General features: G+C 52.7%; 1 protein-coding gene across 1 annotated transcript; it reads left to right on the forward strand.

Moving 5' to 3' along the window:
* The first annotated feature begins 838 nt into the window (after positions 1 to 838).
* Positions 839 to 12,379, forward strand: LOC129653542 (elongation of very long chain fatty acids protein 7-like). The gene is made up of 9 exons (XM_055583538.1): positions 839 to 903; positions 5,743 to 5,836; positions 6,269 to 6,335; positions 6,502 to 6,689; positions 8,368 to 8,439; positions 9,754 to 9,810; positions 10,879 to 10,993; positions 11,456 to 11,583; positions 12,209 to 12,379. The coding sequence occupies exons 1-9, from the start codon at positions 839 to 841 to the stop codon at positions 12,377 to 12,379; spliced, it is 957 nt and encodes a 318-aa protein (XP_055439513.1).
* The last annotated feature ends 619 nt before the right edge of the window (positions 12,380 to 12,998 follow it).

Consider the following 12,998-nt stretch of genomic DNA (forward strand, 5'->3'; position numbering starts at 1 on the left):
CAAAAAATAAAAATAAAAAATTAATGAAATCCGGTTACAGCCCAACAAGCTTGCTGTCTCTCGCTAAAGTGGAGGAGACGCTCCTGGCTGTTACATTCACTAACTTGTTTTAATTTATAGATGCCACATATAACCTAAAGTTGGTAAAGAATCTGCCTGCAGTGCAGGAGATCCAGGTTTGATTCCTGGGTCAGGAAGATCTCCTGGAGAAGGAAATGGCAACCCACTCCAGTATTCTTGCCTGGAGAATCCCATGAAGAGAGGAGCCTGGTGGGCTACAGTTCATGGGGTCGCAAGAGCTGGATACGACTTAGTGACTAAACCACCACCAACATAAGTGATACCATACAGTATTCATCTTTCTCTCTCTGACTTATTTCCCTAAGCCAGAACTACCTTTACATCTATCCATGTTGTTGCACATGGCAAGATTTTGTCTTTTTACAGCCAAGGAGTATTCCATTTTATATATAGATAGCACATCTTCTTTATCCATTCATCTGTTGATGGACACTTGGGTGGTTTCATATTTTTGGCTACAGTATTGTAAATAGTACTCTATGAACATTGGGGTGCATGTATCTTTTCAAATTAGCTTGTATGTATTCTTTGGATATATACCCAGAAGCGGAATTGCTGGATCATATGGTATTTCCATCATATTTTTAGTTTTTTAAGGAAGTACTTTGCCCATTTTTATCCACTGTGTGGATAAACTGCGTTTTATTTATTATTCATCAGTTGATGTTCTCAGAGAGAATTTTAGTACTAACTGGAGATGAGCTTGGAACTGATGGACTATGAGTACCTTTTCTCATTTCCGGATCCGGTTGCTAACATGACAGAACCAGTGATCGAGGAAGATGACATGCAAGGTGAGATGAGCAGTGAGCCAGAAGTGGGGTAAGCCTGATGGAATCTGGAGCTTCATCTACTAACCAGCAGAGCAAAGTCAAGGTCATCTGGGGAATCTTGGTGCAAGTGCTACTGAAAGTGGGGTCTGGCTGCTTGCTGCTCAAAAGCCAATAAAGAGGCAAGGTTGGGGAAAGGAAAATTTGCTTTATTTCCAGAGACCTCTAGCTGGTGAGGAGGGCAGACTCGTGTCAAAGGCTGACTCCTCCCCACTGATAATCAGTGGGCAAAAGCTTTTACAGGGGAGTTTCAGGGGTGTACAAGCAGACAGAGGGGATTACATGCAGAAACAACACAGTCAGCTCTGACAGTCATCTTCAAATTGGTCCTTTGGTGGTCTGACCAGCGTCATCCTGGTTGTTTTAAGTACAGATCATTTTCAGCTCCAGAATCAATTTGTGTCCATTGCTTTGAGGCCAGTTCTTGGAATTGTGGCAGCTTAGGAAACAGCTCGGAGAAGGCAATGGCAACGCACTCCAGTACTCTTGCCTGGCAAATCCCATGGACTGAGGAGCCTGGTAGGCTGCGATCCATGGGGTCACTAGGAGTCAGACATGACTGAGCGCCTTCACTTTCACTTTTTACTTTCATGCGTTGGAGAAGGAAATGGCAACCCACTCCAGTATTCTTGCCTGGAGGATCCCAGGGACGGGGGAGCCCGGTGGGCTGCCGTCTATGGGGTCGCACAGAGTCGGACATGACTGAATCGACTTAGCAGCAGCAGCAGGAAACAGCTACAATCGGATCGTCATGTAATTAACTTCTTCCATGTTATGGGTGGGGGTGGGGGTGTCTCAGTATCTATAAGAGGGTATGGCTCAGAATATTATCTATAGCTGCTGAAGAGGAACAAAAGATCCTTGACTTTGCTTAGTGACTAAACTATTATTATTTGGTCATGTTTGATGTTTTCCTTTGCTTCTGCATTTTGTCACTTCTCTGATTTAACTTATTCTTAGGCTCAAGTTTTTCTACAGACAAAAGACAGGTGGAGGACATGGGGCAGAGGGACCATAGGGTCCTGCTCCGTGTCACAAGGAGTCAACCTGATCTCTGTCTGCAGCTCTGAGCATGACACCACGAAGCCACAGGCTGAAAAGAGCGGTTGTGCCAGGGATGGGTTTCAGTCCAGGAGTGGCTGCAACCTCATCTCCTCACTCCCCTGGAAGGCCTGTTGGGAGGCAGCTGGCCACATGCCTTCCTGGGATGTGCGTGACTGCCACTGCCCCCTTACACGATGATCTGCCAGATCCTGTTATGAGTGAAATGAATGCTGTTGTGGTCCTCGCTGGCAACAGCCCGCGTCATACCATACAAAGGCCAACTGCTGCATGTGGGGGGCTGGTGGGGGGTGCCCAGCCAAGGCACCTGGGAGCCACCCTGACAATGAGCTCTTTCAACTCAGCCTGAGGGGGAGCTGCTGGGGGTGCAGACCGCCCCCCACCCACATGCCCGGTGCTGTAGCATCTAAGCCGAGCATCCGGGGTGAAGCAGGAAATGAGGCCAGAGTGCAGCAGAGTCGGAGCTGTGTTCTTTTGGAGGAACAGACAGGGCGGGGGTGACTCTTCGGGCTCCCTTAGAGCTGGGCAGGGCTCGCCGACAGCTAGACAGATAGCACCGTCCACACTGGGGCATCCTCCCCTGTGACTCCCTCCTTCTCACTCCTTCCTGCCCCTCCGTCCCCCTGACCGATGGCGGCCTTCCAGCCTTGCTTTCTTTTCCCCTCTGGTCCTGTCGCCCTTGCCCTATGGCTTCTCCGGAGAGGCAGGGAGAACAGGAGACAGGAAAGGAGACACAGACCTGTGTGATTGGGGTCTGAGGGCCGCTCAGGCAAAGACAGAAATGTGCAAAGTTCCTCATAGATTATCATCTTCAACACACATGTGTGGGCACACGCATGCACACACACACATACATGCACACACATGCGCACACCCACATGCATCTTCCCTGCATCTTGTCTCCAGGAATATTCTAGTCAGGAGTGAGGGCCTCAGGTTTGGGACCAGTTGCCAAGAATCCTGGTCAAGGAATGTGCCTCCACTCACCTGACCTACAGTCGGGGGTCTTTGAGGAAAGTAGCAGAACCAATTCTCACTACCTTCCCCCAACTCACCAGAGAGCCAGGTGTTAGAGGCTGTGCCCCCTTGACTCCGGGCAGCCCGCTGCATCCACAGCAGAACAGAACAAATGCTCGAAAACGCCTGCATTCGGTTACGTATTCTTAACACCCTCTGGCACGTTGCTCTCTGAAAAGCTGTGTTGAATAAGCTAAGACTCCCTCTTCCTGTCAGGCCAGGCCACCCTTTGATTCTTTTCTTCCCAATAAAGCCAACCACGGTCTTCCCAGGGGACTCAGCAGTAAAGGATCCGCCCGCAATGCAGGTGACTCAGGTTCAATCCGTGGGTCGGGAAGATCCTCTGGAGAAGGAAATGGCAACCCCCTCCAGTATTCTTGCCTGGGAGATCCCATGGACAGAGGAGCCTGGGCTACAGTCCATGCAGTCAAAGAGTTGGACATGACTTAGCGATAGTGTCATGCATGATTGAGTGCAAGGGCTCTGGAGCCAGGCTGCCTGGGTTTGAACCCTGACCCTGCTCCTTGAGCGCTGTGTGATCCTGGACAAGTCACTTAACCTCTCTGTGCTTCAGCAGTTTCCTCCTTAAAGTGGCTTTTGATAGTAGCTAGCTCCCGGGTTGTGAGGATGCTCCCGGGTAGTGTGTACATGGTGTGTAGAACTGTGGGTGACCCATGGCAATGACCTCATGGAGTAACTATAATGTGACAGTGTGTGTACCATGCCCTGCATGCCACCCGTACAAGTTCCAGCTGTCCACCCTCAGGCAGGCATCCTGCTCATCTCAAAGCCCCAGAAGCGGCTTAACTTGCCCTGCTGGGGGGCAGCCAGGGCTCTGTGAGTCTGGGGGTAACTGGGTGAGGAGGGGATGAGGTTGTTAGGTGTTTTGTTGTTTTTCTTCGGGCAGAAGGAATCCACGGTGACGTCAGTTAAGACCTTATTTTGCAGTCGTGAGTTGGATGGCAGTTTTCCCCTAAGCTCTTTGACCTATAGACTCAAAGGGGCACTTAAGTGGGGGGGGGGGGTGCATCACAGGAGACCAGCGGGCTCCTCCCTCAGGGCAGAGCTGTGCCCAGCTCAGAGAAAGGGCACCGGGCTGAGGTGGTCCTGCCTAAAGTCACAGTCCACTTCTCTGGATCCCACTGGCTTCCCAGGGGCTAGGTGGACATTGCAGCATCTCGGATCCCCTACAGGGGGCTTCCCACAGGTCTCCAGCGACAAGTGCAAAGTTATCCACCTGGCATTGTGAAGACACCAGTGAGAGCTGCCCACAGAGGGCGACAGCAGCCTTCAGCATCGTGTTTACATCCTCCCGACATCAGCCTGATGGCTGTTTCCCACGGGGAACTGACATTTCCACTATACCGCCAACCTTACGAACTAACCTCCAGGGTACCCACCGTGCCTGTCATGGGAGAGGGAGGACGGAAAAGAGAGATGGATAATTGGCCCCAGAGGAGGGATTGGCCTTGAACAAGGAGGACCAATGTGGAGAAGGAACTGGCCCATCCCATCCAAGGATGGGAAGTGGGTGTGGGTTGCTAGAAGAGTGAGGGACTAGATTAGAGTGACGGCAAAGCAGTGCATTGGGCTGTGGGCGGGAGGGTCCAGCTGGACTCGGGGCAGCCTTGAAGTCTCAGCAGAACCGCTTGACTTGATTCTATAGGAAATGGCATGGACTTACATGGGAAGACATATGACTTGTCCTTGGGCTGGAGCCCAGCTAGGAAACTTTCCCAGGTGGAGAGAGGGCATGGGCAACCCAGGTCTGCAGGAGACATGTAACCAGGCTGCATCCTGCCAGCCCGATGGCTAAACCAAATCCTCACGGTGGGGATTATCCATTACTTTTTCTAGTTCTTTCAGATTCCTAATCCTCTTGGCCCTGAGCATGGATAATCCAAGGCTTACGTGCACATGATTTTTCACAAGCTTTCCCAAGACCTTGGTCTTGTCAGGAGGTGAAACTGAGGCCCTGGTTGGGGCGCTCCGGAGTCACTGAGGACGGGGAGGGAGCGTGTCCAGGCAGCTTCTAAACCTTCAGCTCTTTAGCATCTTACAGAGAGAGGAGGGAAAGGCTGCATTGAAGAGAGGATGTTTGGACAAACAGCCATCTTAATGGCTTCTCAATAGAGGTGGGTGGGATTCCCACCCCAACCCCCATATGCCTCCAGCCCATTGGTAAGCAGAAGGCTGGAGGAAGCCAGAGGATCCAGCAGGATCAGGAAAAAATAAACTTAATCCTTCACCCTGTGGGTGGGGAAGGAGGAAGTGAACCTGAGATGGGGGGCGTGGTTGTCCTGGGGGGAGGCCTGAGGGTGTGATGTCCCCAGGCCTGCCTGCCTCTTAGGAAGAGTGTGGGGTGCAGGGCGTGGGGACCGTAAGAGGGGACTGGTCTCTTTGCGGGGTGAGGGCGGGGGCTGCTGACCCGTCTGACTTCCTCCCTGTCCTCCCCGGAGCCGCCGCCCTTTACCTTCTGAGCAACCCCCTCCCCTGGGCTGCCTGCTGTTCTGTCTCCCTGGATCTGAGACAGTGTCCCATCCCCGGCCAGGTGAGAACAGGAGCCTCAGCACCTGGAAGTGAGTGAGTGTGAACGCGAGTGTGTGTGTGGGGGGGTGTGGGGGTGGGGGGTGGGGGTGGGGGTGGGGAGGGCTGGGTTGGGACCACCGCAGATCAGAGCTGGGGTGGGGAGGAGTAGAGAGCTTGTAGCCAGGGTGGGTGGGGGGCACTGCCCTGCACCCTGGAGCTCAAGGACCGGTCTGGGACCCATCACGGACCTCAACTCCCCCGCCGAGCGGTCAGAGCACGTCGGGCACCGACCGGAGGAGCCCGGGAGGAGCCACAGGGTGAGTGAAGCCCTGGACCGAACTGGGGGTGGCTGGGCTTGGTGAGACGGGGAAAGAAGCCTGGGGTGCTCAGTAGACCGCAGGTGAAATGAGAAGACTAAGGAAACCCAGCGAGTCCCGCCTCTCTGCCGCTCCCCTTGGGCTGCACGACAGCCACGCCTCCTCCCCTGGGCCCTGTAATGTCAGGGGGCGCCGGGCAGGGGGCGCTGCCGAGAGGGGCAGCAGAGGTGTGAGGATCCGAGCAGCGCTGTGGCCCATGGACGTGCCCCAAAGGGGACCGTGGGTGGTGGTGGTCATCCAAATGCCCGAGAGCAGAGCAGTGGGGGCCCCCAGCCCATGTCCTGGGTTCCTAGACCCTCAGGCTGTGGGAAGGGGAGGGAATAGGCAGAGGAGGTGGTCTACGTGAGACGCAAACCCCACTTCTAACCTTAGGTGCTCAGGATGGCCGGGGCCCTGGAGAAACTCTGGAATAAATACTTGTGGGCCTTAGAGAACGGAGGTAGGAGGTGGCGTCACCGGATGGCGTTTTTCTTATGTTTATTCCACCCGGACTAATGCCAAGCAGTTGGAGGAAGAAGAGCTGGTGACCAGCAGGGTGAGGGAGGGGCGGGTGGAGGGTGGGCCTGGAGGCCAGCTTGGCCGCCCGCCTCCCCTTGCTTTTCCAGACCCGAGGACGGATTCCTGGTTCCTGGTGTGCTCACTGCTGCCCGTCACCCTCCTGCTGGCCGTCTACCTCCTCCTGGTGGTGGCAGGGCCTCGCCTTATGTCCAGTCATGAGCCTCTGAGTCTGGCAGGGCCCCTTGCCGCCTACAACCTGGGCCTGGTGGTTCTCTCGGGGTACATGTTCTATGAGGTAAGGCTGGTGGGGGACCCTGCAGTCCTAGGGTCTCTTCCTTGGGGGTGCCAGGGGATAAATAAAACCATGATCTTCCCATGCAGACAACTGAGAAGCCTCGACGGGGCCAGAGGGGCTGGAATTCTGGGTTATCTTTGGCTGCCATGTCTTCACTTGTTGTTCAGTTGCTCAGTCGTGTCCAACTCTTGGCGACCCCATGGACTGCAGCACGCTAGGCTCCTCTGTCTTCCATTATCTCCCAGAGCTTGCTCACATCCATGTCCACTGATGCTATCTAACCATCTCATCCTCTGCCTCTCTCTTCTCCTTTTGCCTTCAGTCTTTCCCAGCATCATGGAGATGCAAACCTCCATCACTAAAGCCCATTTTCCTTAAATAAAAAAGTGGAAGTGAGCAGCAAGCCCAAACGGAATTCATTCTCTACTTGCACCTAAAAGCCACAGCCTCCTATTTCTGCCTGGGTTCTGCTAGCCTCAGTTCCATTTTCTGAGCCCCAAACCCAGTGATCCTTCCAGATGTGTTGTCTGTCTCCCAATAGCAAGAGCGTCCAAGGCAGGGCTGTCTCTTACTTCTCTTTGTAAAGACAGGCCCCTCAGAATGTCTGGTACGATATGGAAGAGGCTGACACCTTGTGAGACAAGTCTGAGAGCTTGTCATTTAATTATGGTGACAGATTACTCCGCTGCTCCCATGATCCTCTGAAAGCCTGCCATGCCCATGTTGGCTTCCTGCTCAGAAGCCCTCCATAGCTCCCCTGGCCAACAGGACCAGAATGAAGAGTCTCTCATTCAGGGAATTTTATTTGGTTTATCGAGGTGGCTCGGGGCTCACAGCAGGGTCCAATGTGAAGTGTTTAGTGCCATTCTGGATTCATTTTCTCATGAGTGGACAATGATAAAATTTCAGTTTCTTAAAACAGCCTTCAAGACCCTTCATGAGGGATTTTCCTGGCAGTCCTGTAGGTAAGACTCCGCACTTCCACGGCAGGGGACACAGGTTCAATCCCTGATTGGGGAACTAAGATCCTGCACGCTGTGTGGCAGGTGGCCAAAAAGTTAAAAAAAAAAAAAAATCATGAACAGATTATGCTGGATCTCTGCTCCTGTGGCTGCCCCTTCTGCTGGTAGAAGCCTCCACCACCACACCACTGATCCCTCGCAGCCCTGGGAGTTGGAAGTCCAGATATTCCTTCCAGCGTGCAACTTCCTCATTTTCTCCTCTGCTGGCCCCACGGCCTCCTCATTGCCAGCTTGCTACCAGCTTCTGGAACACCTCCTGTTTCCTACTCATCCTGGAAAGCAAGGATGGTTTCCTGTATCCTCGGGGGAGCACTTAGCTTCCTGGGGGCGGGGCTGATGTGCTCACGGCTTCATGTCCCCTCCTGACTTAGGGTCTTATGCGGAGTAGGTGCCCGCATGTGGGTTTGTGGTCCGTGTTTACCCACATTAAAAACAAAACAAAACTGGAGGCCAGCAAGATGTGTGCAAGGCCAGCCTCTGAGCCAGCCAGAGTGCTGGGTTGACCTCGTTGGCAGTCGTTCACCAAGCGTCAGTGAGGGATGGGGAGGGATGCTGGTGTCCAGAATGTCCTCTCGGGCCTTCAACCAGCCAGGCTGTAGCAGGGTTGGGCAGGGCAGGCATCATGACTTAATCGTTCCCTATTCTCTTCCTTCTAGTTCATGGCCACTTTGCTCCTGGCTAACTACAGCTACCTCTGCGACTATAGCCGGGGCAAGCTTGGGATGAGGGTAAGACAGGCAGTGGGAGGGTCAGCCTGGAGATGCTACCAGAGTCCATGCTTGGTCTGCTCGCAGGCCTTAGGCTGATAAGTGGGGAGAAGACGTGCTGAGGCAAGGAATACGACTTTGATTGACAAGATGGCAGACTAATGTCTCAAAATAACCATCATAAAGGGGTCTGGATGCCAGGTTATTTTATAGAACGGAGATGGGAGGGGGTGAGGAAACAAAGTAAAAAGGTCATTAATCTTGCATTTAAAGATTTCCCAAAATGGCCAGCCTGGGAGTGGGAGTGAGGGGATGTGTTAATGTCTTCTTTCTTGCAGCCATTCACAGGTGGGCAGGGTCCAGACATCTTCATGAAGAAAGGCACTTTGATTTAACATTGAGGCAGAGGGGTAGGGTTCCCTGAGACGGGCCATTATGTATGGACAGTATCCTTTTAGTGAACAAAAAGCAATGGGGAGAAGTTAACGAAACAAGTCCAACATGTAGCCAGATTTTGTTCTTCTCTGTAACAGAAAGAGAGTTCATAGGATGAACTTCATAAAAACCAGGTGCCATCACCTGTCTTCTGATGGGACTCAGTGAAGATCAGCTCAGTACAGGCTCAGAAGACCTCAGTGTGACTCTCAGCTCTGCCAGTTCCTTGCTGTGTGACCATGGGTAGCTTCCCAGCCTTTTATGGGCCTCAGTTTTCTATCTATAAAATGAGGATAATGACACCTATTTTATAAAAGGAAACAATGGATAAAGATTGAACAAGCTGATGTATGAAAGTGTTCACTCCTGGGCCTGGCACACATGGAATGTGTGGTAGCCAAGTGGTCAATATTTCATTATTTTTAGCTGCTCTCTCAACTGGAAGCAGAACAAAAGGCTTCCTTGCAGTAAAAAAAAAAAAAAAAAAAAAAAAAAAAGAACTTAGGCTTGGCTAGTCACCAGTGATTTGGGTGTTGAATCAAGGGAGATTAAATGATGGACTCAAGTCTTGCTGCTCAAAATATGGTCCATGGACCAGAGACGGCAGGAACATCGCTGGGAACTTGTTGGAAATGCAGAAATTCATGGCTTACCCCAGGAACATGAGTTCAGAATCTGCTTTTCAACAAACAAGATCCCTGAGTGATCTGTGTGCTGGTTAAAAGTCACGGATCCTCCTTTTTTCTGTGCCAACAGGTATCTTCTTGCAGGCAGGTGGGCATTGTGGGGGCAGAGGGTGCAGAGGGACCGTCAGGGTTGGAGCCAAAGTCAGTGGTGCCAGGTCAGAGGTACCCCCAGCCTGAGAGCACTCTGACTGCACTTCCCTTCCTTGCCCAGCAGATGGCGAGCGTGTGCTGGTGGTGCTTCTTCTCAAAGGTCCTTGAATTACTTGACACAGTGAGTGCCTGTCCCTTGTAGAGAATTACCTCTGTCAGCCAGGTCTGGGGTGGTTTTGAAGGCACTGTGAATAAACGCTTTCCTCCAGCATCCCTGTTGGCTACACCTGAGGCTGCTGTCAGAGTCAAATCTCAATCCCATGACCTGGAGAAAGAAGGATGCATTTGCCTCCATTAGCAACCAGGTTCCAGGTTAAGTGGAAATGGGAAGAGAAACAAACTTTAGAAACTGTTGTTATGTAGCAAGGGACATCAGACAGCAAAAGCCTTAAGTGTTATAAGTAAAAGAAGTCCTGCTTGTGAATCCAGAAGTCTTGTGGGGGTGGGGCAAGGCCACAGTTCTGGGGGTGGTGATAAAGTCTCTCTCAACGTGGAGTCTGAGTGGAGAACCTTAGGGAATTTGCCTGATGGTTCTCTGGGTCCTGGGCTGGGTGTTTGGCACCTGAGCTCTCTACCCAGTGCCCTGGGGTGGGGTGAGGGGTGGGGTTCGTCCGGTAATACTGAAAGATCCCAGCCTCTGAAGCCAAGTTCAAAATCCTAGCTTGGCCTCCGATTAGATGTATAACCTTGAACAACTTGGGCTTCCTTGTGGCTCAGTAGTAAAGAATCCACCAGCCAATGGAGGAGATGTGGGTCTGATCCCAGAGTTGGGACGATCCCCTGGAGAAGGCAATGGCAACCCACTCCAGTATTGTTACCTGGAGAATCCCATGGACAGAGGAACCTGGTGGGCTACAGTCCACGGGGTCACAGAGAGTCAGACACCACTTAGTGACTGAATAACAACGACAAACAGCTTACTTAAATTCTGTGCCTCAGCTTTGCTGTCTATAAAATGGAGATGAGTATAAACTGCATGCCATTATGAGTGTTTATATGAGCTTTTATACGTACAGAGGACCTGGCACACGGAAGGGGCTGTCCAGGCATTTGACTGCGGTTATCGCCCTTGAGTTTTAGCCTCCCTGTCGGTACAGCAGGCAGAGTCACCCTGTCCCTGGTATCTGAGGCCCCAGGAGGAGTCTGGAGGAGCAATGACCCCAGAGTTGAGCCTTCTCTTCCTCCACAGGTCTTCTTTATATTACGAAAGAAGGCTGAGCAGATCACCTTCCTGCACGTCTACCACCATGGCACCATGCTCTTCAACTGGTGGGCAGGGGTCAAATACGTGCCAGGGGGTCAAGGTGAGTGAGGGGCTTGGGCAGGACTTGTGGGGCAGACCTCTTTCTGCTGGACTGAGTGCCAGCCAGCTCCGGAGGCATGCAGCCCAGCTCCCGGGTTCCTCTTCTCTGTGGCCATGACTCCTGGGCCCTGCTCCCACTTTCTCTCTGTTGCTCCCTGGAGCATCCTAGTCACCCCTCCCTGGAGTTGGGGAGGAGGCACCTGGAGATTCTCAAGCCCATCAGTCCAGAGAGGGCAGGAGGCATTGTAAGCATCTTCGTCTGGCATCCTTGTAACCCACAGCCCACCTTTGTGACCTCGAGCAGCCCATGTGGGACCCCCTTGTGATAGGGCCATACCAGGGCTCTTCTCTGTGGGGTGTGCAGAGATGGCTCCTTGGAAGACTGAAACTGAAAGAGAGAGTCCAGAGCACAGGCAAGCCTGGAGCCACTCACTTCCCTCCATCTTCCCACCCTACCCTGCAGCCCTTTTCATTGGGATGCTGAACTCTCTGGTCCATGTCTTCACGTACCTGTACTATGGACTGGCCAGTCTGGAGCCCCGCCTGCGGCCCTCCTTGTGGTGGAAGCGGCACCTTACAATCCTGCAGCTGGTGAGAAAGACCTGCTGGCTCCAGGGGCCTCAGTGGAGCCCCAGCTTCTATTCTCAACTGCACCAGTGACTTGTAATCTGACCACGAAAAAGTCCTTCTCGTCGCTTCCTTAGCCTCTCAACTTGCAACATCTCAGCAACCATCTCGCCAGATCCTAGCACCGACCCTGACTTCCTGACCTGATGTGAGGCCCGAAACAAGCAATTCCGGCCTCAGTCTCATCTTCCAGTGAAGTGAGGGGGCTGGGCTAGGTGCTCCTGGACGGCTAATGTCCTGCGAGTCTGTGGTCGCTGTTGCATCCCTGAGGGACTGGGGGACCCTGTTGTTTGGAGAGCATCATTGCCAACTGCAGGTGACTGCCTGAGCTGTCCGTTTTGGGGCTCAGGATAGACTGAAGTCATCACCAGTGTTGATGTGACAGGGTGGGATGGGGACAAACGGGACCAGACCAGGAGAGGGGTCAGGAAGGTTCTTAGCATCATGAGAAGGAATGCCTGGGGTGGTGCTTCCTAGTTCTTCCTCGTCCTGAGCCCTGAGAGCCCGAAGGTCAAGGGGAGCATCTGCCTGTTCCTTCACGTCTCACCCTCTCCCGTCTTCTCTTTCCTCTCGTACCTCCTCTCCCTAGGGTCAGTTTGTGGCCATTGCCACCCACTCCTCCTACAATCTCTTTGCTGAGTGCCCCTTCCCCGACAGCTTCAACGTGGCTGTCCTCCTGTACTCCCTCAGCCTCTTGGCCCTTTTCCTCAACTTCTACCAGCACACATACCTGAGGAGCAAGCAGAAGAAATTGGCTTAAGGGGCAGGACCACGGATGGAAACTAACAGAGCTGTGCCCACAGAGAGCTCATATCCCACCTGGGCTGAGCAGATTCCTCTGGGCCCGAGGCTCATTCTATGAGCAAGGACAAGACTCGCCTCTATTCCAGAGTCCAGGAAGACAGAAGTGGATTCAGCTTCTTGAACTCACTTCTTATGTGAATTTGTCACTGTTTGTACACCTCCTTTCAGATACACAATAGAAAGGGTGTATGTGTGTGTGTGGGGGGGTGCTCAGTTGTGTCCAATTCTTTTGCAACCCCATGGACTCTAGCCCACTAGGTTTGTCTGTCCGTGGGATTCTCCAGGCAAGAATATCGGAGTGGTTTGCCATTGCCTTCTCCAGGAGATCTTCCCAACCCATGTTTGTTGTGTCTCCTGCTTTGGCGGGTGGGTTCTTTACCACTGAACCACCTCTGCTAGACATGAGCCCCACAGGAAGAACTGTCTTAACTCTCCATGTTCCCCAGACCTGGCACAGCACCTCAATAAGTAGGCATTTGGATCCGTATCTTGCCCCACTGGTGGTCATGACCTCTGATGAAAAGCAGAGCTGGGAGCATGGAGGAGGTCAAGGCTGGCTTGATCTCTCACCTTGT

This window comes from Bubalus kerabau, chromosome 1 (assembly GCF_029407905.1).
Source record: "Bubalus kerabau isolate K-KA32 ecotype Philippines breed swamp buffalo chromosome 1, PCC_UOA_SB_1v2, whole genome shotgun sequence".
Taxonomy (NCBI): Eukaryota; Metazoa; Chordata; class Mammalia; order Artiodactyla; family Bovidae; genus Bubalus; species Bubalus kerabau.

Excerpts from the sequence above, each read along its gene's own strand:
- LOC129653542 (XM_055583538.1), top strand. The coding sequence starts at position 839 with ATGACAGAACCAGTGATCGAGGAAGATGACATGCAAGGTGAGATGAGC. Across the intron at positions 6,336-6,501 it reads GTGGGCCTTAGAGAACGGAG|ACCCGAGGACGGATTCCTGG; the intron begins GTAGGAGGTGGC and ends TTGCTTTTCCAG. Across the intron at positions 6,690-8,367 it reads CGGGGTACATGTTCTATGAG|TTCATGGCCACTTTGCTCCT; the intron begins GTAAGGCTGGTG and ends TCTTCCTTCTAG.